This window comes from Phascolarctos cinereus, unplaced genomic scaffold (genome assembly GCF_003287225.1).
Source record: "Phascolarctos cinereus isolate Bilbo 61053 unplaced genomic scaffold, phaCin_HiC Scaffold_2;HRSCAF=192, whole genome shotgun sequence".
NCBI classification, from domain to species: Eukaryota; Metazoa; Chordata; class Mammalia; order Diprotodontia; family Phascolarctidae; genus Phascolarctos; species Phascolarctos cinereus.
In genome coordinates, this window is record NW_027555625.1 from 120,275,493 (window position 1) to 120,292,707 (window position 17,215).

Sequence of the window (17,215 nt, forward strand, 5' to 3'; positions counted from 1 at the left end):
TTGATAAGATCTGAAATGAAATGAGAGTAAGTGAAGAGTCAGAAATGATTCCAAGATTACAGACTTGGAAGAGTGGAAGAATGGTGGTGCCTTTACCCAAATAGGAAAATTTTGAGTAGGTGTACACTGTAGGGAGGGGTTGGAATTTTAGTCCTGACTATTACTTTCAGATGATATGACTTTAGACAAATGAAGGCACTTTAAAACTATCAGCTATCATCTTGTCTTTTTTGTTTGTTTGTTTGTTTTTGCAGGGGAGTAGAGGGAGAGGCAGTGGGGTTAAGTAACTTGCCCACAGTCACACAGTAAGTATCTGAGGCTGGATTTGAACTCAGGTCCTCCTGACTCCAGGGACAGTGCTCTATCTACTGCACCACCTAGTTGCCCCCATCTTGTCTTTTGATGTGAGGAGGGGAAGTCATACTTTTTTTTTATTTTGGCTTTTTGGTGAGCAGTCAGGGTTAAGTTACTTGCCCAGGGTCACACAGCTAGTAAATGTCAACTGTCTGTAGCCGGATTTGAACTCAGGTCCTCCTGACTCCAAGTCTGGAGCTCTGTCCAGTGCGCCACCTAGCTGCCCTAGAAGTTATATTTCTAATTTAATTCGTAGTTCACAAGATTCTTTAGTCTTTATTTTTGTTTGTATGGATCTAACATTTTATCCAGTAGAGAGCATCCAGTGAGGGGCTCTATCATATCACTACAGATAGACAGTAGCTCTGCAACTTGCAGGCCTGGGAGCACTGAGAGACATCACACAGCCAGGATATGTGTGAGGTGGCACTTGGACTCAAGTCTTTCTGACTTCCAAGGTAGCTCTCTAGCCAGTGTGCCTTTTTGAGTCTTACTAATGAGAAAAATTCTGTTTTTCCCCCTTTAATTTTAGACAGTTATTCAGGATTGAAGGAGTGAAAAGTGTCTTCTTTGGACCAGATTTCATCACCGTCACAAAGGTAAGGGTAAAAATCAGAAAATAGGCCTAGAAATGTTTTCAGACATTTCCAAGTGCAATTATCTGCCCATCTAATTCTCCACTCTGTCTTAGTAATAGTGCTGCCTGGTCTATGATTAAACATCTTCAGTAAGATTAAACTGTTTCGTTAGTATGTTCCTTTTTATATGTCAATAAATTTAACAATTCAAGTGAAACAGAAGAATACTTACAAAGATATAAACTGCCTAGATTAACAGAAGAGGAAATAAAATAACTAAATAAACGTATTTTAGAAAAAGAAATTGAATAGGCCATAAGTGAGCTTCCTAAGGAAAAAGCATTCAGGACCAGATGGATTTACAAGTGAATTCTGCCAAATATTTTAAAGATCAAGCAATTCTAATATTAAATAAATTAATTAGAATAATAGGCAAAGAAGGAGTTCCACCAAACTGCCCTTATGAAACAAATGCGGTTCTAATACCTAAACCAAGAAGAGCAAAAACAGAGGAAGAAAATTATAGACCAGTTTCCCTAATGCATGTAAATGCAACATTCCTAGATAAAATGCAACACACATTCCTGTTAAAGACACTTGAAAGCATAGGTATAAATGGATTTTTCCTGAAGATGATAAAAAGCATTTATCTAAAACTATCAGCAAGCATTAATTTATAATGGGGAAAAGCCAGTCAGCTTCAGACTGAAACAAGGAAGCCCATTATCACCAGTATTGCTCAATATTGTATTAGAAATGCTAGCAATAGCAATAAGAGAAGAAAAAGAAATTGAAGGAATCGGAATGGCCAATAAGGTAATAAAACTGTCTCTTTTTGTAGACATATGATGATATACTTGGAAAATCCTAGAGATTCAACTAAAACATTAAAACAATTAATAATTTTATCAAAGTAGCAGGATATAAAATAAACTTATGTAAATCATCAGCATTTCTATATGTCATCAACAATCCTGCAAGAAGAGGTAGTAAGAGATACCTCATTTAAAATAACCATAGACAACATGAAATACATGGGAGTATATCTGCCCAAGACAAACCTAGGAACTACATGCACATAATTATAACACTTTTATACAAATAAAGTCAGATTTAAATAATTGAAGAAATATTAATTATTCATTGGTAGTCCAAGGCAACATAATAAAAATGACAATTTTACCTAAACTGATATACTTATTCAATGCCATCCCATTAAATTATCAAAAATTATTTTATTGACCAAGCAAAATAATAACAGAATTCATTTGGAAGAACAAAAGATCAAGAATATCAAGGCAATTAATGAGAAAAATGTAAAGGTAAAAAGGTTTAGTAGTACCGCATCTTAAACTGTATTATAAGGTGGCAATTATCAAAACTATCTGGTGCTGGCTAAGAAAGAGAAAGGTAGCTCAATAGAGTGGAGTAGACATATAATACACAGTAGAGAATGATTACAGTAACTTGTGTTTGACAAATGTAAAGATCTAAGATTTTGGGATAAGAACTCACTCTTTGGCAAAAATTGTTGGGAAAACTGGATAGTAGTCTGGCAGAAACTAGGTACAGACCAATATCTTACACCATGTACCAAGGTAAGGCCAAAATGGAAACATGGCCTGTATGTAAAGGGAGATATCATAAGTAAATTAGAACAACATGGAAACCGTTACCTGTCAGACTTATGGATAGGAAAAGAATTTATGAATAAATAAGAGATAGAGAACATTGTGAGATATAAAATGGATAATTTTGATTAAATTAAAAAGACATTATACAGATAAAACCAATGCAGCCAAGATTATAAGGAAAGCAGAAGATTGGGAAAAAAATTTTATGGATAGTTTCTTTGATAAAGGTCTCATCTCAAATATATAAAGAACTTTGTCAAATTTGTGAGAATATGAGTCATTCTCCAATTTATAAATGGTCAGAGGATATGAGCAGGCAGCTGTTAGATGAAGAAATCAAAGCTATATATAGTCATGTGAAAAAATGCTCTAAATCATTATTGATTAGAGAAATGCAAATTGAAACAACTTTGAGATATCATCTCACACCTATCAGATTGACTAAAATGAAAGAAGGGGAAAATTACAAATGTTGGAAGGGATGTAGAAAAATTGGGATATTAATACACTTGATGTGAACCATTTTGTAGAGCAATCTGGAACTATGCCCAAAGAATTATAAAACTGTATACCCTTTGGCCCAGCAATATCACTATTAGGTCTGTTTCCCAAGGTGATCAGGGAAAAAGGAAAAGAACCTATATATTCTAAAATATTTGTAGCAGCTCTCTTTGTGATGGCAAAGAACTGGAAATTAAAGGGATACTCATCAGTTGGGGAATAGCAAAACAAGTTGTGGTATGTGATAGTGGTAGAATATTACTGTGCTATAAGAAATGATGAGCAGGTTGATTTTAGAAAAATGTGGAAAGACTTGCATGAAACAACGAAGAGTAAAATGAGCAGAACCAAGAAGAACGTTGTATGCAGTAACAGCAGTATTGGTCAAAGAATAACTGGATGACTAAGCCAGTCTGAGTATTAAGATATTCAAGTCGCTACAAAGGACCTATGAAAGATGCTGATATCCATCTCTAGAGAAAACTGATAAATAGAAGTATGCATGGTGTGGTTTTATACGCACATATACACATATATTTACGTATATACACATATATACATGTGTATATACATATATGTGTGTGTGTGTATATCTGTGTCAAATGGTAGCTTTCTCTAGTGTGGAGGGGGAGGGAGAGAAACAGCTTGAAACTTAAAATGTAATAAAAAAACATTTTAATTTAATTTTTTAAAAAGAACCTCCATTTTTAGTTTTCACAAGCAACCATGGAAACTACCTCATGACATAAAAATGACCATGGTAGATCAAATCTGTGATTCATTTACTCAATTATTTTATTATAGTAGAACTTAAAGGACATTTTGAAGAATACAGCTACTCTTAACATTGACCTGACCAATTATGGATATCCCCTATATATAGGCTATTTGTAAAATTGAAAATACTTGTGTTGTTCAGTAGTATTTTTCTATTTTTTATTAAGTTGCCTCTTTCAAACTTCAAATAGTATCCCCAAGTTCTGGTTTCTGATATTTGGCAAAAGAGTTGGTATTTACAAACTCCATGCCCCCATAATTGTAAACGCTGTCACCATATCCTTTTCAGACTAAAAAGTTCTAATCATCTTAGTGCTTTCTTCCACCCCGCTGCCGCTTTTATCTGTAATGTCCCCAGCATTTTGGGTTTTTTTCCCCAAAAATTAATTACTTGATTGCTTTTATTGGTACTGAAATATTCATAGCAGCACTTTTGGTGGAGGCAAAGAAATAGAAACAAAATGAGTTCTCTTTGGTTGAGCAATCTGAAAAATTATTACATATGAATATAGTGGAATATTATTATACTACAAGAAACAGTGAATGTGAGGGATTCAATAATTCAGCTCCAGCATACCTTGCCAAACTTACTTCTAACCACACACACCTGTATCAATCCATCAGCCCAGTCTATTCATCATCTTCCCACATTTTTAAATTTCTGTATTTTTATTTAAGTTCTTTCTGACCTTGGGAGGAATACCTTCCTCCCAAATTTCTACCTGTCAGACTCTTAGCAGCTCAAACCTTCCTCCTTTACTGAAGCTGTTTCCTAATTACTTCAGTTGAATATAATCACTTCTCTAACGTCCAGTAGCAGCCGTTGTCTCTGACACTTCTGTAGGAAAGAGTAAGGAGCGCTAATTTGGAATCTGGATTCTACTTCTGACTCCGACAGTTACATAGACATAGTGACTATGGGCAAGTCACATACCCTTCCCTGAGTCTTTATTTTTCTCCTCTGTACAACCTGAGAATCATAATAATATCTATAGGATTTACCTCACAGGATTGTTGTGAGATTAAAATAATATATGTATAGTACTTTTTGTCAGACCTTCAAGATCTTTATTATTTATTGCATGTCTCATCTCTATACCTACAAGAGGTCTTTGTTATCTAACTGTAACTGAAATAGGAAAAATCTGCTTAAAGAAAATTCACTTAAAATGGGGACCCATATTTCTTAGTAAATAGTGAGGGGAAAAGACGTGATTGGGACTTTATCTTGAAAAATGAAACTAAAATTATTAAAATATATCTTTAACAAAACTTAGGTAATAATTTTAACTATGCAGTAATTTTTAGAACAATCAATGAATCAAATGTTCATTTGGAGTGGACACAATTTTTATGACAAATTATATGAATACAATTTCTTTCATTTCTCATTTGACTTCTATAGCAGGATCATAAAAAGGGTCAATTTGCAAAAATGTTCAGGGATTTCACTAGTTTTCTCAGTGGCCCCTCATAATTCTTTGATATTCTTCATTTTTGAAGTGCCTACCAACACTCTGAAGGCTGACTCACAAAATCAAGATGTTCGTTGATTGGATAGATGCTAATGTTCAAGTAGAGATTAATTTTATAAGGGGTCAGCTTATGAGGTCTTCCTTCCTTATGCAACCTGCAACCTTGTAGGAAAGCACCGTGGCATAATTAATCAAATAACAACCATAAGGCATTAAGAGTCTACTGTGGGCTAGGCACTGTGCTACAAGCTGGGGAAACAAAGACAGAAAAATTAAACAATCCCTACTCTCAAGTAGTGTGCATTCCTTCTGTAAGTATATACAGAATAAATATAAACACAACTAATACAAAGTAAGTATAAGGTAATTAGGGAGGGAGGGCCCTGGCAGTTGTGAAGGGATCATGAAGGGCTTAGAGGATAAAAGAGTCAGCCTGGGTGCTGGCCAGCCTTTGTATTAGAAAGGCCTGAGTTTAAGTCCTGCCTTTTACACAAACTGCTAAGTGACTTACATTCTTGGTGCCCCAAACAACTTTCTAAGATTATATTACAGATCAGTTGCTGAACTGCATTAAGAGAGAGATTTCAATAATAGGATTTTCCTATATTAGTGGAATCACATGTCAGGACCAAAACAAACATCATTACTCAGATAATGAATACTTGGATAATGAGGAACCTCTGTAGATTGTGAGCTCCCTGAAGGCAGGACTTTGTCTTCAAGCAGTCATAAAGCATTTATTAACCGCTTATTATGTGCCAGTCAGTATCCTAGGGCAGGCCATGGTGTACAGAAGCAGAAATGAAATAGTTTCTGCCCTCAAGAAGCTTATACATCACAGGGGAAATAACACATACAACAGTAAGTTAATACCAATATATATACAAGGTAAGTACGAAGTGATTTGGTAGACAACATTAGTATTTTGGCGGATCAGGAGGGGTCTCATAGGAAGTGACATTTGAACTGAGCTTTGCAGGGAGGTGGGGATTCTATAAGGTAAGCGATAGAAAGGAATGCATTTTAGGCAGGAGACACAGCTTGTACAGAAGTATGGCAGTAAGAAGTGGAATGATGTATAAAGAGAAGAACGAGTAGGTCGTTTTAGCTGGAAAGTAGATTTTGTGAAGTGAAGTAACATGTGAAAGGATTTAAATGCCAAACGGAGTTTATATTTTTTTCCTTGGGAACCCCTGAAACTTTTTGAGGAAGGAGATGATGTAGTCAGACTTATGCTTTAGGAATATTATTCTGTATTCCCCCTTAGCATCTCACTGCTTACAATAGGTACTCATCAAGTATTTGGAATAAGGGAGTGAGCATGGGCTGTCTTGGATATTATCTTGTATTATCATGGGGCTTATCCGAGGAATCCCCTAAATCTTCTGAATTGGGGCACCTTCGATAGAGTTGGGTCCACACTCTAACTCTATGAGAAGTGCTCTGGCTCCAAACTGAAGGACTTGTGCTTTGGGATGATAGGAGTTATAGATGCCTTTTGTTTTGCCATCATAGTCATTTCTCAATGTACCACTCCCTGTCTCCTTAAAACAAAAAACAACTGAGCAGCCACCTCTGCAATCTTTCACACTCTGGAATGTTTAAAGACTCAGTCATTACTAATCTGGAAGACTCTTCGGGCAACTGAGGCAGCTTCCACTCTTCCTCAGTTTTACCTTTTCAGGCAAACTCATTCATACTATTTTGGACTGGATGGTGTTGGCTTGAGGCTGTACTACAGATCAGAACAGAACTCTACAGAACTGAAAATCAGCCTCCAGGAATGAACACTGTCAAATGAAATCTGATTAAAATCTTTTAAAATGATTTTGTAAAGGTTTTTTTAAAAAAATAGTTAGTGGGGGGGCAGCTACATGGTACAGTGGATAGAGTTCTGACCTTGGAGTCAGGAGGACCTGAGTTTATAATCCAGCCTCAGACACTTGGTACTTACTAGCTGTGTGACCTTGGGCAAGTCACTTATCCCTGATTGCTTCACCAAAAAAAAAATACTGATAATTACATGTGAATATAATTGGGTAGAAATATTGTTAACATTTTTCTTCATATATTTGTAGGAAAGTGAAGACTTAGATTGGAACTTATTGAAACCAGATATTTATGCAACAATAATGGATTTCTTTACCTCCGGTTTGCCCCTAGTTAATGAAGAAACACTTTCTACAGATGCAGGTAAATGGAAATATTGGGAAAGTAGTTCTTATCTTTCTAGTTTTCCACACTTAACTGTCTTTCTAAAGTATGTTTCTTCTGAAGTCAGGGAAATAAATGAATGAGAAGTTATTGGAGACTTATGTAATATTTTTGTCTCTGTAAATTACTTCATGTGTATCTAATACCCTCCAGCAATCTGGAGAATGTATATACCTTAAAAGAAATAGGAAAGCTCACTATTTAAAGGAGTTTTATAAAGTGAAGAATCTTGTGTACTGTGAATTATGACCATCAGACTTAGAAGTTTTATAACTATCAATTAGAGCTTACCTATGTAATTGAATGTATAATGGAAGAAAATTCTGAGCATTCTAAGAAGTTTTTAATGGGGACTTGATGCTGTCCATAATGAGAAACTCCAACAAATACAAGTACAAAATACAAAAATACAAAAACATAGACTTTTTTTTAAAATGCATCTCCCAGATATACTTTATCAGCTGGTATGTTTTGTTTTTAAAGGTCTATCTTTGGCTGTTTTGGGGAAAAGCTGCATTTCCTGAACAAATCTACTAGTTTAAATTTAAGGCTTACCTCTTTTATCCTTGAGTTTTTCTGTGGTTGTAATGCTGACATACCATATCTGTTCAAGTATATAAGTGGGTAAAGGCAGCTAGGTGGCACAGTGGCTAGAGTACTGATGGAGTCAGGGAGAACCTGGCCTCAGACACTAACTGTGTGACCCAGGGCAAGTCGCTGAACTTTGTTTGCCTCACTTTCCTTATCTATAAAATCAGCAGTATTTTTGCCAAGAAAACCCTAAATGGAGTCATGAAAAGACAGGGCTGAAATGACTGAAAAAGTTGGTAGTATTCTAACTTAAGTTTTCCTAAATTTGTGCATTAGTGTCATCTAGTGGCAAAATAAGGCAACTGCTTTGTCATGAGATAAAGTCTTCAAGGGATCAGATAAATCCAGAAATTAAAGCCAAAAGTCATAAGAAATGTATTTTAAATTCATTGGATATAACTAAAGGTTATATCCTTTGAGTTCACAGAAGTTGAAAATGTGTGCTGTACCCACCAGAGGTTCCTAATAAATGTTGGATTGAATGTTAAATTCAGAATAGTGAAGATGTAAGTATTGAGGGAATCAGGAAAACCCTTTGGAAAGAGGTGATGCTTAAGCAACACCTGGTGCAAAGCTAGGGTTTCTAGGAAGCTGAAGGGGGAGGAAAGGGATGAGCCTTTCCACCATTCCCCCTCTTACTCCATAATTCTGAGTCTTGGAGTCAGGAAGACCTGGCTTCAAGTCCTGCCTCTGACACATACTGGCTCTGTGACTGGGCAAGTCACTTAAGTTCTCAGTGTTCCAGATAGCGTGACAAAACTTTCCTTTTCAGAGCAGAGAGAGGTCTGAATTGATCAAATCAGTTTCCTCACTAGGAGTCTCCTATACCTTTGACGTCACAGATCTGATCCTTCCACTCCCCCATCTTGCCTCCCTACACAGACACACACACACACACACACACACACACACACACACACACACACACACACACACACACATACACACACACACACACACACACCCCTTCACATAGTTAATAAAGCAGCCAGTATGGGGCAGCTAGGTGGCCCTGGAATCAAGAGTATCTGAGTTCAAATCCAACCTCAGACACATAATATTTCCTAGCTGTGTGACTCTGGGCAAGTCATTTAACCCCAACTGCCTCATTAATAAATAAATAAATGAAGGAAGGAAGGAAGGAAGGAAGCAAAGAAGGAAGGAAGGAAGGAATAAATAAATAAATGAAGCAGCCAGTACTTGACTTCTAAAAATGTAAAGCCTCAAACAGATACTGATATGGATCAGCACAGTCTGTTTTTTCCCTTAAAATCTTTTATTTGAAGATGTTTGCCAGTTACCCTCACTTCAGAAAGACACAAAAGCCCACAAATGAGTTAATAACAGTGCCCAGAGCCATGCCTACAACCCTGGTCAGCTCTAACTCCCAACCACATTCCCTTTCCGCAAGACCCAGTACCAGCTCCCACTCCTGTTGGGCACAGGGCAAGATGATTGATGGATTGGGGGTGGAGGGTCAGTAGTAGTGACACACAGAGCTGTTTGGAAGCAGTTATTTGGATCAGAGCTGGAAGGGATGGGTTTTGGGAGGAATGCCAGCCCAGGGGATTTGGTGTAGAAAGCAAGCAGGAGAAGCAAAAGCTCACAGATTTTATATAGTCATATATTTGTTGGTTTTGTCACCTTAAAAGAAAGTCTGGCATAAAGTTTCCAGCAGGGCCAGATCAGACGTTCCCTTTCTCTTCTTCCAGCTTGCCCTTCCTGGCCTCACCACAAGGTTGGAAGCTGGGGCTTCATCCTCTCCTTTCTCCTGCCTCTGGCTGCCTTTGCACTGGGGACCCAGAGGCCTGACTCGATGCAGCGTTGTATGTGATACTTTGCTTCCGCAGGCAGTGCCTCATAAACCTCCAATGGGGTCTAGACCCCTAGGGCCTAGTCACTTCTTCCATTCTTCCACCTCAGATAACACACACAACATGGTGACACCAAAGCAGAAGAAATGAACAGAAGTGTTACTGATGGAAATGGCCAATATTAACAGCTTTAAGTTTTAAAGACCTTAATAGTTTTGTAGGCATTGATTCTGGGAAATTTTGTACAGAATATGCCCAACTTTAATGAGTCATCAGATATGAATTTTTATTTAAAATTCTCCACCAGAGGCTAAAGAACATCTTAGTTTTTTCCCATCCTTTTAGCTCATAAACCTTTTTTTTTTTTTGCTAGGCCACTGGGGTTAAGTGACTTGCCTCAGGTCACATAGCTAGTAAATGTCTGGTCTGAGACCAGATCTGAACTCAGGTCTTTTTGAATCCAGGGCCGGTGCCACCTTGCTGCCCCTGCTTACATTCTTTCTGGCTAAGATTTCAAAATGTAGGCGTGTCCTAAGACATAAACAGTACTACTATATCACATTGGCCATTCACTACACTATATCAAATTAATCTCACTTCCTAGTTCCCCCTCTAGAGCATCATTAAGTGGAATTTTCCATTTCCAAAAAGTTGTAGAGCCAACAAATAATATTAAGATACAACTATACTAAGTTATCTGACTTGTCCCTCAGTGTGACTTAGCTATAAAGTGAAAATCTTCCTTTTTTTACTCCTAAATCTTTAAAAATATTCTATCATATTGCTGCTATTAATACTTTGATTTGTGCTTGTTTCTAGCAACTGAAGAGGATGACGAAGTTGTAGCAATGATTAAAGAATTGTTGGATACAAGGATAAGGTATCACCACGGGAATGATTTTAATAATTTTAATGATTTAATAAATTTAATAATAAATATATTTAATTATAATAATAATTTAATACATTTTAAGTTTAAAAGATTTTTAGTTATGAGAAAATGTGCAAATTAATTTGTATAAAATATTTAATTCATAAGTGTATAAGCACTTAAATTCTACTTCTGTTCTTACTCAAAACTAATTTACAAGATAAAACAGTCAAAATTATATTTTTGAGGAATATATGTCAAATTGTATCATATAGGGACATAAAAATTTAATGCCATGGTTATATGTCCTTTGTCCAATACTTTTTTGAAAGAACAACCTTTAGAGTTAAGCTGTGGAAAACTGTTAGAGATTTACAGAGGCTTAGCAAAGAGACAGGAAGTGGGGAACATACTAGATATCTAAAGAAACACAGCCATAAGTACCTCTCCTACAGTCCTTCTTTGGTTACCCTTCAGGCTTCAGAGGGTAGCCCTGAGTTCTTGAAGGCCATCCTCTTGGAGTATAAACTCTGGGAGATTCAACTTGAAAGGCTTCCCAGGGACAGACTGTATCTTTTGTCTGGACACCAGCTTAGGTACCTGCAAAAGGCTGAGGAAAGGGAAAGTGGGTGGGGCTTTTGACCAGTGGCGCTGTTAATGACGTTCTGTGAAGTCATAGTGTAGCTGCAATCTGAGTCTGTTGAGGGAATTCTTTTACCCACAGATCCTTGAAGTAAGCCTGAATTCTGCATTTGCATCAAAACTTCATCTAAACTCAAGTAGGCATTGATTCACATATCCCATGGAAGATTTATTCATTCACTTATTCAGCAACCATTTAAGTATCTTTTCTGGGTAAAGTGCTGTCCTGTACATTGGGGAAAATATTCAAATAATTGGTCTCTGCCCTCATGGGATTTTGAGTCTAGCCTACTCTCCTCATGGACACTGTGTATATTGGTGGAAATGTGAGCCCTGGGTATATAGGAATAACGTTTTGTTATTATTATTCTTCTGTATCATTTAAATAAATACTTTTATTAAGTTAATTGGATCTACTAGAAAACTGTTAATGGGAAGCATACCAGAGGGGGCTCAACAACTATGGTGTTAGGAGTGTGTCTACAAGGGTCACTTCTGGAACCTAAGAAAGTAGTTGCCCATCTCAAGGACCTTATTCTGTGAGTAAAAGAACAAGTTGAGGGGAGTGAGCTCAGAGTACCATGAAAGGAAAGCTAGGACTTCTTTCTGAGCATAGGGAACAATATGAGCAAAGGTATGGAGCCAGGAATTCAAAGGGCATGTATGGGGAATGGCTGGTAGTACAGCATGTAGTAAATGGCACGAGATGATGCTGGAATGGTAATGATAACACCCTGTGAGGCAGTCTCTGTCAGCATCATCCCCATTTTACAAGTGAGGAAACTAAGACTTAGAAAGATTAAGTGATTGGCCCCATTGAAACCCAGGTCAGCCAGACTCTTAATTAAGCCCAACACTCTTTCCATTATTCCAGGGTAGGTAGGGTGATGCTATATTGTCGTGTTTTCAGTATTAGTCAAGGACCTTGGATATTTTTGGCAGTCAGTACAAGATTAAAGAGTTTTGGTCAGAAGAGTGACTTGATCAAGTGTTTTTAATGAGGAATATGTCTGTCACTTTGGGAAGGCTAGATGGGAAGAGGGGAGAAAGTAGAGTTGCAAAGAAGGCCTATTGTGATACCATCTTGTTCAGGTAGGTGGTTAGGAGGGCCAGAACTAGGGTGATGGCAGTAGAAATAAAAAAGAGAGGTGAATAGGAGCAGTGTTGCAAAGGCAGAATCAACCTGTCTTGATAACTGATTGGATGTAGGAGGTAACAGAAAGTAAATAGTCAAATATAACACTTTTTCATTGTGGGTGACTAGAGAAAGGGAAGATTATTTCCAATTAGGAGTCAGTGAAAGCTTTAAGGAAAAAGTGGTGTTTGAATTTAGCCTTGAAAGTTGGACAGGATTTTAAAAGATAGAGTTGGGGGGAGAGAGTATTCCAGAAATAAGTTTTCCCTCCTGGCCATTGAGAATTAATGAAAATGGCTCCATTTTACTCCTATATTATTTAATTGTCGATAGTCTCAAAGCACTCTTCAAACTCTGTGATTTGTTTAAAGCTTTTTAATATACAGAGAAAGTATATAAAAAGTTTTAAACTATGTGTTTGCATGTTTAGGAGATTTATTCTTTGGTTTGAGTTTTTTGAGGGACGTGAACCTGAAAGTATTTGTACATTCTTTGCTTGGCTTCATATAATTGAGAAGATTGTGATTGTGTTGGGGAAAGAATAATAAACTTGGAGTCAGTGTCCACATTTATTTGTTTTGAAGAGTGTTAAATTCTTTGTAGAATTTCTTTAGCTTTTCATCAGATATTGGTGTATAAAATGCAGTTATGTTTGTGGTGATTATTTTTTGCTATGTTCGTCATGAGGAAGCTACTACAGTATAAGATAACCAAGTATCCCATAAAATGATGTTTCCTGTTGCTTTTGGATTCACGAAAACTAATTCCTTCATTTGCCTCTGATCAGAGAACCTGTGAGCCATCCTTCTTTATCAACTCATTGTTCACTGGACAAAGATCTCACATTTAGAGAACTGACAGTTGAATTAATGCGTATAGACAGTCTAAAAACTATTATGCTTATTACTCACAGACCTCTTTCCTGACCCTGCAACCATCATTGCTGAAGTGGAAAGTGGGGATGCTCAGAATTGGGACTGTATTTTTCTTAGTTTTTTTAATTACTAGAGACCAAAAATTCATCACCTTGTGTACAATCTATGCTTGTCCTTGAGTAGCAGTCTGTCTGTCATTAGGATCTTTATTATTGTTGTTCAGTTGTCCACCTCATTGTGACACCATTTGGAGTTTTCTTGGCAAAGATACTGGAGTGGTTTGCCATTTCCTTCTCCAGCTTATGATACAGCTAAGAAACTGAGGCAAACAGAGTTAAGTGACTTGCCCAGGGTCACACAGCTAGTAAATGTCTGAGACCAGATTTGAACTGGAAGATGAGTTTTCCCGACTCCAGGCCAGGATGCTCTATCCATTGTACCATCTATCCACTGTGCCACCTATCCACTGTGCCACCTAGCTGCTCCATATCTGTGTTTTATAAATAAGTAAACTGAACCTCATAGAGTTAAGTGCTCTGCCTAAGGGCACAATACTAAATGATAATGATAATTCTAGGCCTTCTGATTCTGAATTTATTGCTTTTTACACAGCAACATGCTAAGCTCTGTCTCCCTAACTAGTCTTTCCCCCTCTAATCTGTCCTGATGCCCAACTCTGATCATTCATTCTACTTTTCCAAAACTTAACATTGTTCTTCACTGCTACTGATTACATTCTTTAAAGCTTTGCATTCAAGACCTTCTACAACTGACCTTCCATCTTCCTTTCCAACTTTATCTCCCACCACTCCCCTTCACACAGTCTGTGCTTTATCCAAACTAGACATATTTACTGTTTTCTAAGTCTATCCTTGCATATTCCTCTTTCATTCTTACTCCCTATCCCAGGGAGACAAAACTCTATGAAGCTTGCCCGTCACTATTAAAATTCTTCTATCTTTCAAAGACATACTCAAATGTCATTCTTCTCTATTAGATCTTCAACATGAATCCCTCAACATGGAAGTCATCTCTCCAACAAAAATTCTCATAACATTTTTTTGTACCTGTTATGGTAATTATTAATTGATTTTGCCCTGTAGTCATTGTGTATATGATTTATTGCCCTGACTAGAAGATTCCCTAAAGGCAGGAGCCATTTTTATCTTTTTTTTTTTTAAATCACCCTCACTACTTAGCATCCAGTAGATCTTGAAACAATTGTTAAATTGCTGGGTCTATAAATAAATTCCCAGTCATTCCAGCAAGAGTGTTGTATTCTACTCATTTCTCTTAAAATAGAGGGAAAATGAGGTGGAGACACTATACATCTATATAGGGAGTCCAAAACAAATCAGGTTTTTGAGGGAAGATAATGAGCTTGTTTTGGAACTTGTTGAGTTTGAGGTGCTGGTTAGAAGTCCAGGTGGAGATGGTTTGAAGGCATTTGAAGATGCAGATCTAGAGCTAAGAAGGGAACTGAGAGTCTTCTGTATAGAGAGAATAGTTGACACCATAGGAATAGATGAAATTGCCAAAGAACATAGCATAGAGAGAGAAAAGATTATGGCTAGTGACATCATCTTCTGGAATATCCAACTACTGTACCTTAACAGGTTTGGTGGGAACATAAGAAACCTGTGAAGGAGATAGAGGAACAGTTAACAAGGTTGGTGTAGAACCAGGAAAATGTGGTGTATCTGAAGCCGAGGGAGGAAAGAGTGCCCAGAAGAGATGGGTAATTCAAATGTCAGTTTTCTGTAGAGAGGTCAGTGAGGATGAATAAGGGCCATTGGATTTAGTGATTTAGGAGACCATTGGTGCATTTTGAAGAATTTCAGGTTCAGCAGAGTGGTGGGGAAAGAACCCAAATGGTTAGGAGCTGGGCAGTGAGTGAGTGGTATGTACAGTCTTGTTTTTCAAGAAATTTGACTGTGAGGAGAAGAGAAATAGAGGATAGTATAGAAAAAACAAGTTAAGGCTTTTTTTCTTTTTAATTGAGTATATGTAACCTTGTTTGTAGGTAGAAGGGAAGGAGCCAGCACAAAGGATCGGGTTGAAGATATATGAGAAAGAAAATGATTGACAGAACAAGACTCACTAGAGGAAGAATTTGGGAATGGGATCAAAAACACAGGGAGTAGAATTAGCCTTAGCAAAGAGTGACTAAAGAGATCTCTTCCTCTGAAAAAGGAGAAAATGAGTGATGATACTTAGGGGTAAAAGAGAGGAATTAGGGCTCATAGTCACGTGGCCTCAGACTTCTCATTGAAGATCAGTTGTGAGGTAGCCTGATAGAGTACTGGATGTAGAGTCAGAAAGTCCCAGGTTCAAATCCAACTTGAGACACTAATTAGCTACATTACCCCTAGCAAGTCAGTCAGTCTCTATGGGTTTCAGTTTCTTCATCTGTATAAACAAAAGGTTGGACTAGAGATGACCTCTAAGGTCCCTTCCAGCTTTAAATCTATGGTCCTAAAGCGCTATGCAATTATCAGTTGTTATCAGTGTTATTATTAGTCTGTAAGTATGAGAGATAGAGTTGTGATCTTGGTCTTGAGAGAGGAAAAGGTTCAGAATAGTAACTATAGGTAATGAGATAGGGAGCTAATAAAAGTAAAATAGAATGACTAGCAACAATGAGGGCCCAGCTGCAGTTACACATCATAAATTTTTATAAGGAGTAAAATCAACTCAATATTTTTTTCTTTCTCAGAAGCTCAAGTCAGGAACAAAGAATTGGAATGGCGGAGGGTTAGCCAGGGTTGAGGATTAGCAAATCAGCACCAATGAAAAATCTAAAGATGAAGGATTTAAAAGTTGTGGCTTAGAAATCATTAATATGACTGACCATGAGATCAATCTTAGAATCTCAGTTGTAAAGAATTTGTTTAGATCATCTAGTTTAATCTGTTAAAGATAATTAAGGATGGAGAGCTCACTGCAATACTGGGACAGTCCATTCCACTTTGGACAACTCTAATTATATCCAGAGTACTGTGTCACATGCAAGAAGAGATAGAAAATTTAGAACTACTCTAAACCTCTCCAAATAAAATGACTCTAAACAAATTCTAGAGCAGCAGAACCCCCAAAATGACAGAGTGAAACAAATTTCCAGCCCAAGACAACCTAGAAGGTCAAAAGGAAAGGTCTGTTGCACCAGTCTGAGAGAGGAGCATGGTTCAGTGCAAAATGTGCCAGCACAAATTTGGCCCCAGTAAACCCAGAGCAGGCCTCAAGACTGAATCACTGGCAGCTGTGGTTTCCAGACTTCTCAACCCACAAACACCAAAGACAACTGAGAAAGTCAGTAGGAAAGGTCTGTTGGACCTGAGTGAGAGAGGAGCAACTGGCCCCAGCCCGGGTGCAGCCCCAGGGCAATGGTGGCAGCTGCTTATGGAGCTGTCAGCTGCTTATGGAGCTGTCAGCCCACAAACAATGGGATGATTGAGTGGCTGATCAGAGGGGGATTGCAGGGATCTCTTTGCTGGCACTGAGGCAAGATTCTCTTGCTTTGCCCATGCTTGGATCTGGGTTGCAATCCTGGGGCAAGGAGGAGCGCTGATGTGGTGGAGCTTGTGGCAGCAGTAGAGAGGAAATCTTCCTCACCGTTCCAAGGCAGAAAAGAGTACTTGTGGTCACTCATAGACCAGAGCATAGGCCAGGAAAGGAGTAAACACCTCTCCTTTGATCATACCACCTTGGAAGAACTGAAAATTTACAGATCCCTAGAAATATCTCTGAAAACAGC

At 37.7% G+C, this 17,215-nt stretch overlaps 1 protein-coding gene across 2 annotated transcripts in view; it reads left to right on the top strand.

Moving 5' to 3' along the window:
• NFU1 (NFU1 iron-sulfur cluster scaffold) overlaps window positions 1-17,215 on the top strand; it is a 50,462-nt gene that overhangs the window by 25,598 nt on the left and 7,649 nt on the right. Inside the window, exons 4-7 of one of the 2 annotated variants that reach the window (XM_078149557.1) lie at window positions 255-305; window positions 887-953; window positions 7,398-7,512; window positions 10,758-10,818. In XM_078149557.1, the coding sequence (XP_078005683.1) occupies window positions 255-305; window positions 887-953; window positions 7,398-7,512; window positions 10,758-10,818 (294 nt within the window). The remainder of the gene's footprint in view (window positions 1-254; window positions 306-886; window positions 954-7,397; window positions 7,513-10,757; window positions 10,819-17,215) is intronic. The other variant, XM_020985374.2, reaches the window with a different exon arrangement.